Below are 15,219 nucleotides of genomic sequence, written 5' to 3'. Positions count from 1 at the left end.
CAGTACAACAAATATGCAGCTCCTGTGGTTGTGGATTTTTTATTTTTTTTTTAATTATTGTTCCACTCCTTGTCCAAAAATAGTTTCTGAAGTTCACTTACATAAAGGAAGAGAAATGCTGGGTGGTTGTAGAAGGCAAGCTGGCAAAAACCTATAAAGTAGTAGGTAATCCCAGAAGTTGCCTTGAACTCATAGGTGGAGTAGGAGCTATTTTTAAGTTACAATAAACTACTTTCAGTTTTTTAGATAAAGGGCAGAAATCTGTTACTTGAATTAACAGTGACATCCACCAATTAAGACAGTAAATGCTAAAGCCATTGGCTTTCTGACCACCTGAAGAAAGGTAATTAATGAAATAACAGATGCTTCTTACTAAAAAAGCCTGGCAAATTGAACTAAGCTTGCCCTTCTTGAGGATGTAGAAATTTGGAAATAAAAGCAGCTAGAAGAAAGGGAGGGAATGGACACACAAGTATTGGCTTACACCAAAGAAAATGAAGCTATTGCTAAGGCTAAACCAAACTAGCAGTTACTTGCTTGTATTTTTCAGGGTAAAATAAGCAAACGATCCTTTACTCCCAGAGGTGGTATTCACCATATAAGTCACTCTTCTAGTACAAACAAGTCTTGTGTACAGAAAAGCTGATCAAAGTAATACCGTGCTACATCGCGTGGGCCAATGGGCGGCTCGTGGGATGCTTCCAGCTGGCGGGCTGCTCTGGTGGCTCAGGCAGCGTTTGCTTCCCTAGCAGCCAAATGCCTGTTGTGCTTGAGTATCTTACAACCCCCAGACTGCCAGGACTTCCAGGACTTGAGGAGAGATGCCGACTTGTTAATACTTTGCCCAGGATGCTCAAACAATGATTGGGACCTTCCATTCTTACCTGCGTTTCCGAATACGGGGAACCAGGATCCTCAGAAACGAAACGCTCTGCTTGCTACTGCCGTCTCCTTTTTGGAGCAAGTAACTGTCTCGCGGAGAAACGTCTCCACCAATAGTTCTGATCTTACACCATCTCCTGAGATACAGCGTACGTACTCTCCCACGGTGTAATGTCTTAGGGAGGGTTAGATGATAGAAGTTCTCCACAGCTTTAGTTGCTTCTTAATACTTGTTTAAAAAAACCTCAACAACCAACTGTTCAACACAGATCTCTAAACTGCCTCATTTACAAACTATCTTTCACGTTACCTCCCTCTAAAGCTCAAACTAAATCTCTTCCCCATGCCCTTACACAAAACCCAAGGATAACTTCGGGCTAAAGGTGTCATTGCTGGCGCACTGCGAACTCCCTGCTCCCGCAGAGGCTCGGGGTACTTCAAAATGAGTGATGTAAGTAATGACACTTACCACCACCACCTTTTATAGCGTTATTTTTCAGCTGGAAGCTTTGGCAGCGGATAGAGACCTTTCCTTGTACTCGGAAAAAAAAATTGAGAGGCACATTTGTCCGTGCAAACAGCCTGAACAGCAGCAATTCTTCCAGCCTGAGGCAGGCGCTCTGACCTGTTTTCCCTCAAGACCAGGCTCAGCCAAGGAGTGATGCCTAGGGGAGCAGTGCTCCAGCGTTGTTGCCTTCCAGTGGTTAAGCAGCTTGTTCAGAGCTAGTTTAGATATTTTCTAATGCTCCGAGGCACATACTTCTCCCTTACCTCCGCTGGGGTGCAGGACCACAAGTCTTTAACAGCATTAAAAAACATTTGGAAAGCTTTGTTTTGCTGCAGACTGGACTGCTAAGAGACATTCATGTCAGGGGAAGAATAACAGGTACTTGTAAACACACTTAATGAAAGACGGGTCAACTTGTATTTTTATCCACTTTAAAAATTAGACACTAAGTTTAAAGATGGCTATACAACTTCTAGTTTTTTCAGCTTGAGGTAAACAATTTCTACTTCATTATTTTTGATACTTCTTGGGAGAAATGTTTCTAATTGATTCTTCCGCCTTTATATACGAAGAGAATGGGATGGGATACAGCGTCTGCTACCAGCACAAGACTCGGATACAGTCACCAAAGCTGTAAATTCTGTTTTGTGTTATTAGAAGTAGCACCTATAGTCCAAGTGGAGCTTATACCGTGGTAGGCACCTAAGCATCACACAGCTGCTCACTCACTACCTGCCCAGTGGGATGGGGGTCTCTTATCTCAGAAGGGTTAAAGTAAGAAAACTCGTGGGTTGAGATGAAGACAGTTTAATAAGTAAAAAACCCAACCCAAACCAAACAAAAAAACCCCAAGTGATAAAAAAACCCCGGTTAGTTACTCTCCATCAGCCAACCGATACTTAGCTAGTCCCTGAGCAACAGCAGCCCTGACAAACTTCTCCAACCCCAGCCATTTTATTGCTGAGCGTGACGTCCTACGGTCTGGGATCTCCCTTGGGTCAGTCGGGGTCGGCTGTCCCGGCTGTGTGTCCCCCCAAGCCCTTGTGCCCCCCCAGGCTCCTCGCTGGTGGGGTGGGGGGAGAAGCAGAACAGCCCTTGGCTCTGGGTGAGCGCTGCTCAGCCGTGACAGAAACATCCCGGGGTTATCGACACTGTTTCCAGCACAAATCCAAAGCACAGCCCCATACCAGCTACTAGGAAGAAAATTAACTCTATCCCAGCCAAAAGCAGTACAACCTTCATGATGGTGAGAAATACTAGGGCAATACATTATCCTCAACAAAAGAGGAAACCTTGCAAAGATGCGTCCTTCTCCAATACAAGACAATTAGCTCCTTTCGTGTCCGTAGTGGTTTTATCGCTGATTTTCACGCTAACTGCTTTACCTTGTCACTCAAAGCTGCCAACTCAGCCGGTGGGGTTACAGATCCATTCAGAACCGCTCTGGCCTTGGCAGGTACCACTGAATTTCCACACTCCTTTCCTTCCTTTTCCTTTTCCCTTTTTATTCTTTTAAGGGTATCTGCACATTAACAAGTGCTAGGAGTCAGTTTTGTTTTCAGGAGCTCTGAAGGTAACAAAGAAAAGAAATTCCTCCAGCACAGCATCTGGTTCCTTCCACCAACGTTCTTTCTACCCCTTTCCAGGAGTCCCATCGAGGCTGGCCACAAGAGCAAGGACAACTTTTTACACTGATATAAATCCAAAGTATATGTTTGCTTCTACAAGAAGCAAGACTAAAACCCATGTTTCTTGCTTAAAGTAAGGGACTGGCATAATATTTTACTTATGTCGACAGAAAGCCTACATCACAAAAGGTGAAATGTGAACATTCAACATAACAACAAGTATTAAATGGAAAACCAGTTACCTATCACTCATGAATGTGAATTAAACCTTTCACAGAAATAGCAATTATAAAAAAAATTCAAAAGGCTCCTTAGTTCATGAGTAAAATTTAATCCATTCTAAAAAAAAAAAAAAAAAAAAAAAGTCAGATTAAGCTAAGGGCAACCTAACAAACTTTTGAAAGATCTCACTTGCAGAGAGATCTGGATAGACTCGAGAGCCGGGCAATCGCCAACCATCTGAAATTTAACAAGAGCAAGTGCCAGATTCTCCACCTGGGAAGGGGTAATCCTGGTTACACTTACAAACCGGGGGACGAGAGGCAGGAGAGCAGCCCTGCAGAAAGAGATCTGGAGGTTTGGGTTGATGGCAAGTTGAACACGAGTCAAGAGGGTGCCCTGGCAGCCAAAAGGGCTGACCGTGTCCCGGGATGCCTCCAGCACAGCATCGCTGGCCGATGGAGGGAGGTGTTTGGCCCACTCTACACCACCCTGGTGCGGCCCCACCTCGAGTTCTGTGCGCGGTTTGGGACACCTCAATATAAGAAGGACATCGGACCGTGAAAGCGTGTCCACAGGAGGGTCACCAAGATGGTCAGAGGCAAGACTTACGAGGAGGGGCTGAGGTCACTTGGCTTGTTCACCTTGGAGAAGGGAAGGCTGAGGGGTGACCTCATCGCCGAGGGGTGACCTCATCGCCGAGGGGTGACCTCATCGCAGTCTACACCTTCGTCATGGTGGGCAGCGGAGGGGCAGGTGCTGATCTCCTCTCTCTGGTGACCAGCGACAGGACACGAGGAGATGGAATGAAGCTGCGTCAGGGATTGTTCAGCTTGGACATTAGGAGAAGCTTCTTCGCTGAGAGGGTGCTCGGTCGCTGGAACAGGCTCCCCAGGGAAGCGGTCGCAGTTCCAAGCCCGTCGGTTCAAGGAGAGTCTAGACGACACTCTTAATCATATGGTTTAATTTTAGGCAGTCCTGTGAGGAGCAGGGAGTTGGACTTGATGATCCTTATGGGTCCCTTCCAACTCCAGATATTCTGTGATTGTAAGCTTAGGTCTTACTTTGCAGAAGAACACTTGAAAAATCAGATACTTTTATCATAGTAAATTTAATCAGGCTTCTAACAAAGGAGACCCCTAACAAACTGTACAGTAATAATGGACATTTTTAATCAAAAATATATTAAACACAATTTCAGTATTTTTTCATTAGTATTTCTAACCCAGAGCAGAAACTCTGATGTAACACCTTGAAGGCTCTCGGTCCTGTAGACAAGTAGTGAAGCACTGTAGTTACATTTCTGCCTCAGAGAAGACTTTGCCTGTGGTTTCAAGACTGATCTTGGTAAACCGGGTTGTTGCCAGAAGGGGCGGGTCAGGTCTAGCTACTGTGCCACAACAGGTTGCCTCTTCCCCCCTCTCCCTCCCCAAATTAGCATCCTGTAGGATCTGCGAGCTGATTCCCACTCACTGTGCAGCCCACACAATCCCAGGTGCCAACAAGGTAAGGTGCAGGTCATCTCCTTTGAGCAATGTGAACTCGTAGAAACCAACAAAAGCCAACTACAAAACCACACCCTACTGACATAAAAACTAATCAGGCATCTCGGGAATCTGATGTAATATATATTTAATATACCATATCAAGATTTGCATGTGTAAGATGCTGTGATACATACAGTACCTTGTACATGCAAAATCATTGTTATTTCATTTACTTTTCTGCACACCATTCTGATGAAATCTGAGAAGCTACCTTGTAAGGGGGCTGAATTCAATGACACTTAATTTTAAAATACCGTGCACTTTGGAAATGGTGAGCTTTGGTCATTAGAGTCCTTTTACAGAGTTTCAAGTGTTTCTAAATGCAAATGTATACAAAACAATCGTGCTTACGCTTACCTGTTTGTGATTATGACTCAAATTATCCCCTTCCTAAAACATTCATAAAAACCAGTACCTTATTAAATGTAAAGCTGTACACAGTCCAATAGTCAGGATACCGTCAATGAGTCCTAAATATTTTTCATCTCTGACAAGTAATCATGTAGCATTGGCAGCCTCTTGACTCACCTCAACCACTGTTCCCCAACTACAAGTTGCTCTACCAGGTCAAAAGTGGTGCCAGATATTACCCAGAACCACCTAGGTTTGAAATGATGATGAATTTGGGGTCTTAGGGTTCAACTTTACATTACACCTAATCCAAAGCAACTTGGGAGTTACTACAGAGACGGTCCTGCTCGCTTTCCTTGCCCCACTTTGCCACCCCAAATTCCTGCTCATTCTTGATGTCAGAAATAAAGATTACACACAGCTTCCTAATTGTTAGAACTGATGGATCACAAGTGGTGAGAAGGCGTAAGGGGGGAGAGGGAGAGAGTAGAAGGGACCTTTCCCTGCTCAATGGCTGCCTGCAGTTACACTCTGGAAGGTGTAGTCAAAAACATAACAAAGGAAACGTTTAGTAGCAAATAGTAACAAAACCTGGAATTCATCCTACATAATATTGCTTGCTAGTAAGGACTCGTGATATGGAAAACACCAAGATTTAAAAGGCGTTCGCAGAACCTGCAATTAGAACAAAAATACAGCACTTCTTATATCAAGTAGTTTGAGTTGCTCTGGCAGCCAGAGACTGGAGATAACACCTAGTGTAATTTTACAGAATTAATCTGAAGTTTAAAATTAAACTATAATAAATAATCTAAATCATAGTTGCGACCAATTCTGCAAGTCTTCCCTTCCTATAGCGTACATGAAAACAAGACATATTTCTGCGTAAGTTGAGGAATGAAGAGCTGCTTCTTGTTATTTTAATAAAAAATACAGTGTTTGAAGTTACACTTATAAACATCGAAATGTAAGTGTACATACATTGGACTGAACATTTTTTCCTAGGTAACTGTGTAAAGGTTTCAAAAATAGTTTGTCACTTTACAGCATTTTTGAAAAGAACATCCTTTGAAAGGAATATACGTCAACAAGTACAGGTAGGAAGAATACAATTGTGGAGACCACAGTGAACAAGATATAGTCGCCTGAGCTACTGCAAAGGAGCGCAGGCCTTGGGTTCAAATCTCCAACAAGATCTCCTCTTTCCCCGCAAAAAACAGATTTATGTATTATGGCATACACAATGCAGAGGATCTGAAAGGGTATTTTTGTCCTTAGTATGAGCCCTCTTTGAAGGATTCTGATAGATCTTGATTGGCAGCATCGTACTGAGCAATGAAATGTTTGAGTTCTTCAATGCATCGCTCACCTATTTCATGTAAATTCTGCCTCAGGGCAAACTGAATGGACTTCTCTAATGATGGATCTTTATCAATTAGCATCTTCACTACCATGCCAAAGGTTTCACAGTCTTGTCTGTAGACCTAGAAAGAACACATTTTAGAAAGCGATTAAATGCAAGACTCTTTAACACACCAACAGCCCTCATTGAATTAGGTGCTACTGCAGATCCAACCCAAACAAAGAATATTGGATTTAACGCAAGTTTCAACTCCAAGATGTATTTGCCTTTTCTTCTCTTCTGACCTGCGCTAACACAGATGTCACTAGTTCAGAACTATCTGGATAGAAGAAATAACTCTTATTGGAAGAAATGCCTTAAAGAGAGATTAAGTTCCTTTTGCAGCAATATTTAATGAATAATGGCAAAGTGCAAATGCTAAACCAGATTTTCATTGCAAATATATGTAAAATTAATTTAATTGTGGCATCTCTAGCACTCAAATCTTCATACAAAGCACCAATAATTTAGTTTGTAATCTTTCCTAATCCTTTAAGTACAAGTTGCGCTTAAATAAATTCACCAAATTATGTTTGTTTGTTTGTTGGATATCTGTTTCTCGTAGAAGTCCTTGACAAATACGACTTTAATTAGTTTGATTGCATTGGTGATTCAGCCACAAAGGATAAGAGAAGCGCTGGCAGTGGTTTACGTGAACCTGTCTGATCTTGTACTGCAGGGAATGAAGAGTTTGCAAGTCAGTTAGGTACCACAGTTGAGGAGAAGTAACTTCTCCTTATCACTGCAACTGTTTTCCAAACAAATATCTGACTGTGCTCTTAGGCGGTTTTCAAAGTAAATAGTGGCCTTTCAAATTTTTTTTTTTTTTTGGATTCCAGCTAAGGTTATTAATCTAAACACCCACCAAAAAAGGAACTTGTCAAAGTCTTCCAACTGCCAGATGCAGTTCATTTTCACACCTCTTTGGCCAATTTCCATTTAGAAAATACGCTGGCTTTTTGAATGAAGATAAGTAAGTTTTGTATCTCCGTATGTTTTTTAGGAGAAAAAAGAAGCTAAAATGTTGATATTCCTCAAAGCATGATTATCATCTAGTATGTGTGACTGTGTTAGAACTTGGTTTTTTACAGAGATGCGTGACCCTTTCCTCCCACATCTATCTATATTGTGGACACAAAACATACAACTGTGTATAAGCAATTTCCCATTAGTAAAAAAGAAAGAAAAAAACAAACACACCCCCCCCCCCCAATCGAACACCACTACTGTTTTATTCATAAGGACCAGTCCAAGGGCAGCTCAAGCGTATTCATGTCAGAGGAGCAGTAAAAAAAAACCACCACACCAAAACAAACAAAAAAACCCCCAAACCCAACATTCTCCACACAAATTAAACTATTCTCAGAAACACACTGATTTAACATGATACCTTTAATACAGTTCTCAAGTGTTTGATAGTCTATTCTATAAAAATAGTTTAAGATGAGACCCACTTTTCAAATACTGGTTGGCAAATAAAAGAAAACCTTTTGGAAGAAACTCATTTTCAATGGAGATTAAGAAGTCAAAAAGAGTGCAGCCCAAACCAAACTGGTGCTAAACATCTTAAGTGTGGAACCGGCGTGCACGTGGCATTTTTTCTGAGAGGGGATTTGTTTCCTGCTTTGTATGTTTAGTTCTTTGGCAGTAAAATATCAGCACAAAACCCAGACTCTCAGAGTTCATGTTCCATAGCAAGTAAAACACGGCACTTGCTAAGAGAACTTCAAACAGAGTAAATTGCGGTTACTTTTTTTTCTGACTTTTTCCGAGGAAAAAGCTCAGGAAGAATTGCTGTCTCTGATTAGCCATATGACAGACAGATGGTATTGCACTTACGGATAACCCGTGCCTTTCAAGTGCTTGCAGCACGCTTGCTAGCACCTTCACAGAATGATTTCTGAAAAGTTTTTTCTCTCCCCAGCCATTATGTTTTGGGGGGAAATAGTTCAAAACTTTGGGTTTTTTCCTCCTACTGATTGCATGTCTATTTGTCCTATTTTATCACCTTTGAAGTGGTCAGACCAAGGATGTGTGAGTGATCTTCCACAGGTAAGCGAACCTGGTAACTGTCAGTCTTCAGAGGACGCTGTGCAACACTGGCACGGGTGAAATCCTGACACTAATAGAGACTAGACACATCGCCTCGTCTTCTGCACGGGAAGGCGCCCAACGCTACAACTGAAGGAAACGCACTACTTTTAATCAGTCTTCAAATTAATGGCAAATACTGCTATCTGCTGTTTCTCTCGCACACCACAAAGAACTAACCCCGATGAAATTCCCTGACCCTTAGCCTATAAATATTAGCTCAACCCAAGTACATTTTTCTTCAAAACTTCCACAAAAGACGACTTGGAGGAAAATCAAAAGAGCCATCGTTGTCACTGTGTCTGGAGTCAGAAGTCACTTTGCTGTTACAACCACCTGAAAAGTAAACACCTTCATACACGAGATGAACGTTTTCAATAATTTGTGACAAAAGACTCTTAAAAAAAAATAGAACTGACCTAAAATAGGGGAAAAGGGCGAAGGTGGAGCAGGAAGGCGGTTCTAACAACAGAAAACAAAGGAAACAGCTCAGCTCCTCTAATAATAATTGAGCAATTTTCCCTCAACAAGCCTTCTACCCCAGCTGCTAATTCTGAGCCTCCTGGTGCCTCCTTCTCAACCGTGCTGATAAACCTATTTGTATAGCTGCGACGTAAATTGCATCACTGAGATGATCCCTTTTAAAATTACTTCCCCGCAATTAATGTGATTCAGCGATTCAATTCTAAAACCACATGCATCGGCACAACTGAAAGAACTGAGAGCCACAGTCGTGAAGTGGAAATAACTTCATCAACCAGTTTATATCTGAAGCCAGTGCACAACTACCAACCCTGAGAGAAGTTACTATGCTTTGCAGAAGGGAGTAGAGATTATCAATTACAAGAATATCAATTACAGGAGATATTAATTACAGCTTAATGGTACAATCAACTATTCGAAAAAATTGTGAAAGCACTCAAAGCTCTTTTTCAAGAGGATGGTGGCATGGTTTAACCCCAGCTGCAACTAAGCCCCCCACAGCCACCTGCTCACTCCCCCCCAGTGGGACGGGGGAGAGAATTGGAAGAGTAAAAGCAAGAAACTCGTGGGTTGAGATAAAGACAGTTTAACAGGCCAAAACCAGCATACATGGCATATTAAAACCCATCTCCGCCACAAAAGAGAAAGAGGCTGTTTCTGGAAAATAAGCTGAGAATGTGATGCTTGAGGAAGAAAGAGAACTGAAGAGAAGACTCCAAACAAGCAAAAAAGCTCTCTGTTGGAGAAGAATACTAGAAGAACTTGTGACCTAACAAGGTTTGAAAATAACCCTATCTTTAAAATTCCAGCTGATACTGATTTTGAGCTCAGGCCATGGAAGGCTCATCCATAAACATCTGGAACTAAAAAACTGAAAATGCTTCCATGTGTGGGGAAAAAAGAAATAACGTTTTAATATTGAAAAGCAAGAAAGGGAATGATACCAACAACACGATTATTCTGTCTGATATATATGTCAGGTAATCCTGAAAACAGCTAAAGCCATAGGGTGATCATTTACCAAGGCCCTAGCACACTTTTATTCTCTGACCTAAGCTATACCACCAGCATAATGGAAAGAATGTATAACACTTTAGTAAGCAGATGAAGGAGAAGCAGAAACAGCTGTTTGATTCCCAAATACATAAATACATTTATATTTATTTTATATATACACACAGAATATATACAGTCTTGATTTTTCTGTGCATGAGAAGTATATCAGCTGCATTCAAATTCTCTTTGAAGAGTTTTACAAAATCAGCACACCTGGCACCTGTGAAGTCAGAGGACCACAAATATGCCTACTTTTATACTATTCTGATGGCATTTTAGCTCTTTTTATTCTTAAATGACGATAGCACAGAAGCTCTGGCTGAGACCAACCCTTCACCATGCTAGTCTCTGTATAAGCACTTGGCTTTGTCTAGATGCAAATCTAAAGGTGTGATGCACCTGCCGCATGTTAGTGAACGCTCCTCGTATTTAAGAAAACTAACCCAAAATTTGCACTTTGAACTGTTTACGTATAGCTAAAAGACATTTACTTCCAGATCTAGCTGGAGCAATGGAGATATTAGTCCCCCAGGCTGGAGGTGATCAAGACCTGAAACTCAGCAGGCAGAACGAAACTTTTGAGAACTTCCTAATCTGCGTCTGTGCAAACTTTTCCCAGTTAACCTCAAGGCACCATCAGCAGTGACTTAAATTACCATGTACGTTAACGTGAAAGAAATGAAGGATACCACCCATTCTGTTCTTCCAGGCCAGCTCTGGGACGTTAACCTCTGATGGGGAAGAAAGAGAGGCAGAAGCAAGCATGTGGGGACTGCTCACGTCTTAGACTGCTATATCCCTCCTGCTATGATAATCGAAAAATGGTCTTGGCTTAAACCAAAGAAAACATATCAAATGGCTCAGCCGACGGGTGGAAAGCACCTTCACCAAAACTTTGTTGTAAACCTGAACTCTGGGCGTGGATGAAATCACACCTAGCTAGGGAATATCTTGATGACGCGTCTACTACTCACCGACAAAGTCCGCGTCATTCCCTTTCTCTGCCTAGCACAGCCCCATGCTCTTCTCCAAAACTGTTCCAAAGCTGCCTGTGTATTTTGCGCAACAGAGCTGCTGGACAACATAAATAGTAACGAGAACAAAAGCTAGAACTTAAGATGTCCTGCCCTGCAAGTGACTACAGTCTGCAGAAGAGTCAGAGACTTTGTCATCTTGGTCTTAAAAGTCTTGCACACCTGGCCAAAAAGCAGCTTCATTTCAACAGCAAGAGTAAACACAATATTCAAAGGCGACGAGGCCAGGAAAAACAGAGAAGTTAAAATGGAGATATTTGCAACCCTTATTTCAACCCACACCCCCCAAGTTTTCCCAGCTTAGCTCTACAGTCCGTACAAAGAAAGGCTTTTTAACTTCCCAAGGCAATTCAGAACAGCTAAAACTACAGGTTCTGCTCTAAGCAGCCTTTGAAGAAGAGGGAAACAAGAGAGAAGTTCCCAGATAACTGGAAAGACCCTCAGGAAGACCGGCCCCACCACGGTGCAAGTTAGCCTCTACATCTCCCACGTCCACAGCAGGTAGAAAGTACAACTGAGTAGCAAATGGGAGATGCAAATTTCTCCTCTCCAGCTCAGAACTCAAGTGAATCTTCACCTCTCATTTCTGGGAGAATTGTTCTAATGAACGTGCTTTATTTTATATAAAGGTAGACAACATTAACTACCTTCTCCAGCTATGCTTTTGAACGGATATGACTGTGGCACTTTTTTTGAACGCTCTTGGCTTTATGCAGACGTAAAAGCCCCTTGAGTAGGAATTATCAAGAGACTTGTGCACGCAAGGCTCAAGCAAGCTTTATGCAAGAGACAGGCAAATTCATTTCAACGCAGAAGGTGGTACTTCGGCTCACAAACACAAGCAGGACCACCAGGCATGAGGAGGACCGCATCCATGAAGTGAATGTGATGATTTAGCAAGTGAAATTGATGCCCGTGATTTAATCTGTAATTTTCAATCCCTTGCTCTTTTTCGGCATAATCTTTCCTGCATTTTTGAGTATTCTTATCATTCCATACATTTACAGATTGATCTAACACTTGCTCACCTCCACCAGGACTCCTTCACAGCAGCCCGCCGTGACTCTAGGCTCTCTGAGCAGCTCTGCACCGTATGGATGCAGCCCACCGTCACTGCTTGCGAGTCGGTGCTCCTCCTCGGAGATGCCTGTTCTGAGCTCCTCATCCAGAAAGCCAAAGACCCTCAAGACTCAGTTCACACAGAGAGTTAGGGTTGTGGCTCAGAAACCACGTTAAACAGCCTGCAACCCTTAGATGTTAACTCACCGCTGAGAAGACCCAACATGCCCAGCAATCACAATCTTATATCTGTGATTCATGCAAGTATTCATTTAATATGTTATCTTTCCGAAGACAGCAACTTTTCAGTTACTAAGGGCACATTCCCACAAGTATCAAATACCCCATGCAAGGACGAAAAGAAGCAACATGCTCACTGGTAGTTTGATTTCTGACAAAGGCAGAGCTTGAACTTGCAGAGCACAAGTTTGAAAGCCGTACCACATCCCTTCTAGACACCCCAGTAATGAAAAAGCAAACTGCCCGAAATCTCTCTTGCTTCAGTGATGCCCCGGGGCTCCTCTACACCAGGCAGAGGTAACAGCTTTTGTTCCCCCAGCTAAACCACGATAGCTAGGTTGGTATAGCCCTCTGGTGGTATAAGCCAGCTTCTTATTTCCCCTCTTCAGCTGACCTAAAATAAGTCTGACAAAGCAATCTCCTGTTAACACAGCCACATCTACGCCAGGTTTTCCCCTGCATGGGTAGACAGACTACGGAGTGTAATTTTTCTTGTACTCCTAACTAAGAGTAATACTAAAAGATTCTGTAATGTAGACCTAGCTCTAAGCTGATTGTATACGCAGCAAGATTTTGCATTATAATTGTGCATGTAAGCTTTAGCAAATTAGGAAACTACTGCACATTGAATGACTTCAGTATTGCTGGTATCACAGTATTTTCTTCGCCAAAGACATCTTAAAAGGAATTATTACCTCTCCCCAAATCACTTCTTTTTAATTTATTTACACACTATCTTGGATTTTTCTCAACCATGCAAATTAGACTGTACTGAAAGAGTGCAGAGAAATTTTCATGACTGCAGTGGTAATGTAATTGTACTGTTATGTTTATGAGTACAATATACAAATTATAGCTCCACAGTGCAAAGAATGCTCAGAACTGTCATTAAACCACGTTGAGACAATTCTCATGATCAAGACATTTAAAATTGGTTTTCAACCAAGATGAACTATTTTTCATGGCTACAAAAAGCTAAATTAATGTACAACAAATTTAATACTCTGTTACAATAGCGGTATACAATTTTTAATTATAAAATATCAACAAGTCTACTCCCTTCTTAAAAATGCACTAACAATTTTGTCTTGAATCTATGTAATAATTTCTGCACCCATTAATCAATGTGTTTACAGACCAATTAGATATTCATTGAAATGCAAATTGGGGGAAACAAGTTATTTAATCTACTATGTAATAATGAACAATTTCATGTTAATTTGCTACTTACTGAAGAGATGCAAAATATTAAAGTTATTTCCACTTAAATGCAATTCTGCCTCCCTTTCCAGCACTTGGTTTTATAGATTTAATCAGCTTTCAGAACGTAAGCCCACCATTTTGGGCATTTAAATACCTGACTGAAAGGTCTGCTGGCAGTCCCTCACGTGGAATAGAATAGATGCTGATACAGCCATCCTTTTAAAAGAAGCGTGAATTCCAATTTGAACTCTGCTTTGCCCTCAAGGCCCGGGACCAGCAACGCGGGGGATGGCGTGTGAGCACGGCGCGGCAGGGACGGAGCTGGGAACTGCGGAGCTGGGAAGAAATCCCCTGGGAACAGCAGCTGAGACCACCCGGCTCTGAACTCCCCAGGATTTGGTCGCTGCTCCCTGCACCGGGCCACGGCGGTTCTGTTTCAGCTGGTCTACAGCATCGTGCTTCTAGGACACGGCATCTCCTGTCTGCATTTTTATTTGTTCCTTTGATTAAACTAATTTGAAAGAGGAAGATGCAGTCTAAAACAGCGCTGCTGCAGGGCTTCCCGCTTCATTTTGAAGTAGAATTCTAGCATGAAAAGAGAGGAAAAGTGCTCTGTAAAACTGGGGTGGGGTGTCTATGCCTACAGTAACAAACTCCGCCGAGTTTACATATATGTTTTTAAGGCTGAAAACCCTGACGAGTTGGCTTGGGTCCCGAGACACAACTCTGGCCTTTTCCGCGCTGTGTAATAACACTGGGAAGAAAACACGCAGGCTAAATTATTTACTCGCATGAAACCATTATCTCCAGTTTAAGCTCAAGGCATCAGCTGGATACTCCTTTGCTTCATATCATGCCCTGGTGACACCCCTTGCAGATTACGGTGAAGTTATGGGGTTTGCTCGGTGCGGAGCCCATCGTGGCTCCGGAGAAGCCCGGGACCGGCCGGGACGCGCGATAATGGCAGGAGCACCCGAAAAAAGCCCCGCTGCCTTGTCCTCCTATGGCTTTTGTTGCGCCAGCTCTGCCCCTCAGCAATAATACTTCTAATCATCACCTCTGTAGAGAAGCAACATCCCTCCTCAACTCCTTTCTTCTTCCTCTCACCGCCCGAACAAAAATTTCCACATTTTCAGGCATTTACTCAATGCTTATAAAGCGATTTAAAGATGGAACGTACAGCTGCTGTATGACACTGTTGAGCAGTGCCAGCAAATAATAAAAATAAAAAGCGGTTAAAAAGACAAGTCCTCAACGATGGTAGTGAATGTTTACAGCTCCAGTTAAACAACAAGGACAGCTCTGTAGAACAAGGCTATACGGTTCTGAACATTCATAGCAAAACCAACCAAATCGGTACCATTTAGAAAACTGTTCTTACGAACTGGGGAACTGTCTCAGCTCTCTCTCGAGTCAAAGTGAACCGGGAAAGCATCACATACAAAGTATTCACCACAGTGCAAGATAAACCTGAAACTGCTATGACTCGTACTGCCTGGCAATTAAACTAATACCT

At 42.3% G+C, this 15,219-nt stretch overlaps 1 protein-coding gene across 6 annotated transcripts in view; it reads right to left on the bottom strand.

The window, feature by feature from the left end:
* Positions 1–3,727: 3,727 nt before the first annotated feature.
* The window catches only part of PPHLN1 (periphilin 1), a 74,536-nt gene continuing 63,044 nt past the window's right edge, over positions 3,728–15,219 (bottom strand). For 2 of the 6 annotated variants that reach the window (XM_049814332.1, XM_049814336.1), the window contains one exon: positions 3,729–6,619. In XM_049814332.1, coding sequence (XP_049670289.1) covers positions 6,410–6,619 — 210 coding nt within the window. In that variant the 3' untranslated portion in view covers positions 3,729–6,409. Of the gene's footprint in view, positions 6,620–14,102; positions 14,289–15,219 lie in introns of those variants that run through there. The other 4 variants (XM_049814337.1, XM_049814333.1, XM_049814334.1 and 1 more) reach the window with 4 other exon arrangements.

This window comes from Accipiter gentilis, chromosome 11 (genome assembly GCF_929443795.1).
Source record: "Accipiter gentilis chromosome 11, bAccGen1.1, whole genome shotgun sequence".
Classification (NCBI taxonomy): domain Eukaryota; kingdom Metazoa; phylum Chordata; class Aves; order Accipitriformes; family Accipitridae; genus Astur; species Astur gentilis.
Note: the sequence above shows the minus strand (reverse complement) of the source record. Positions and strands in the feature narration are given on the sequence as shown.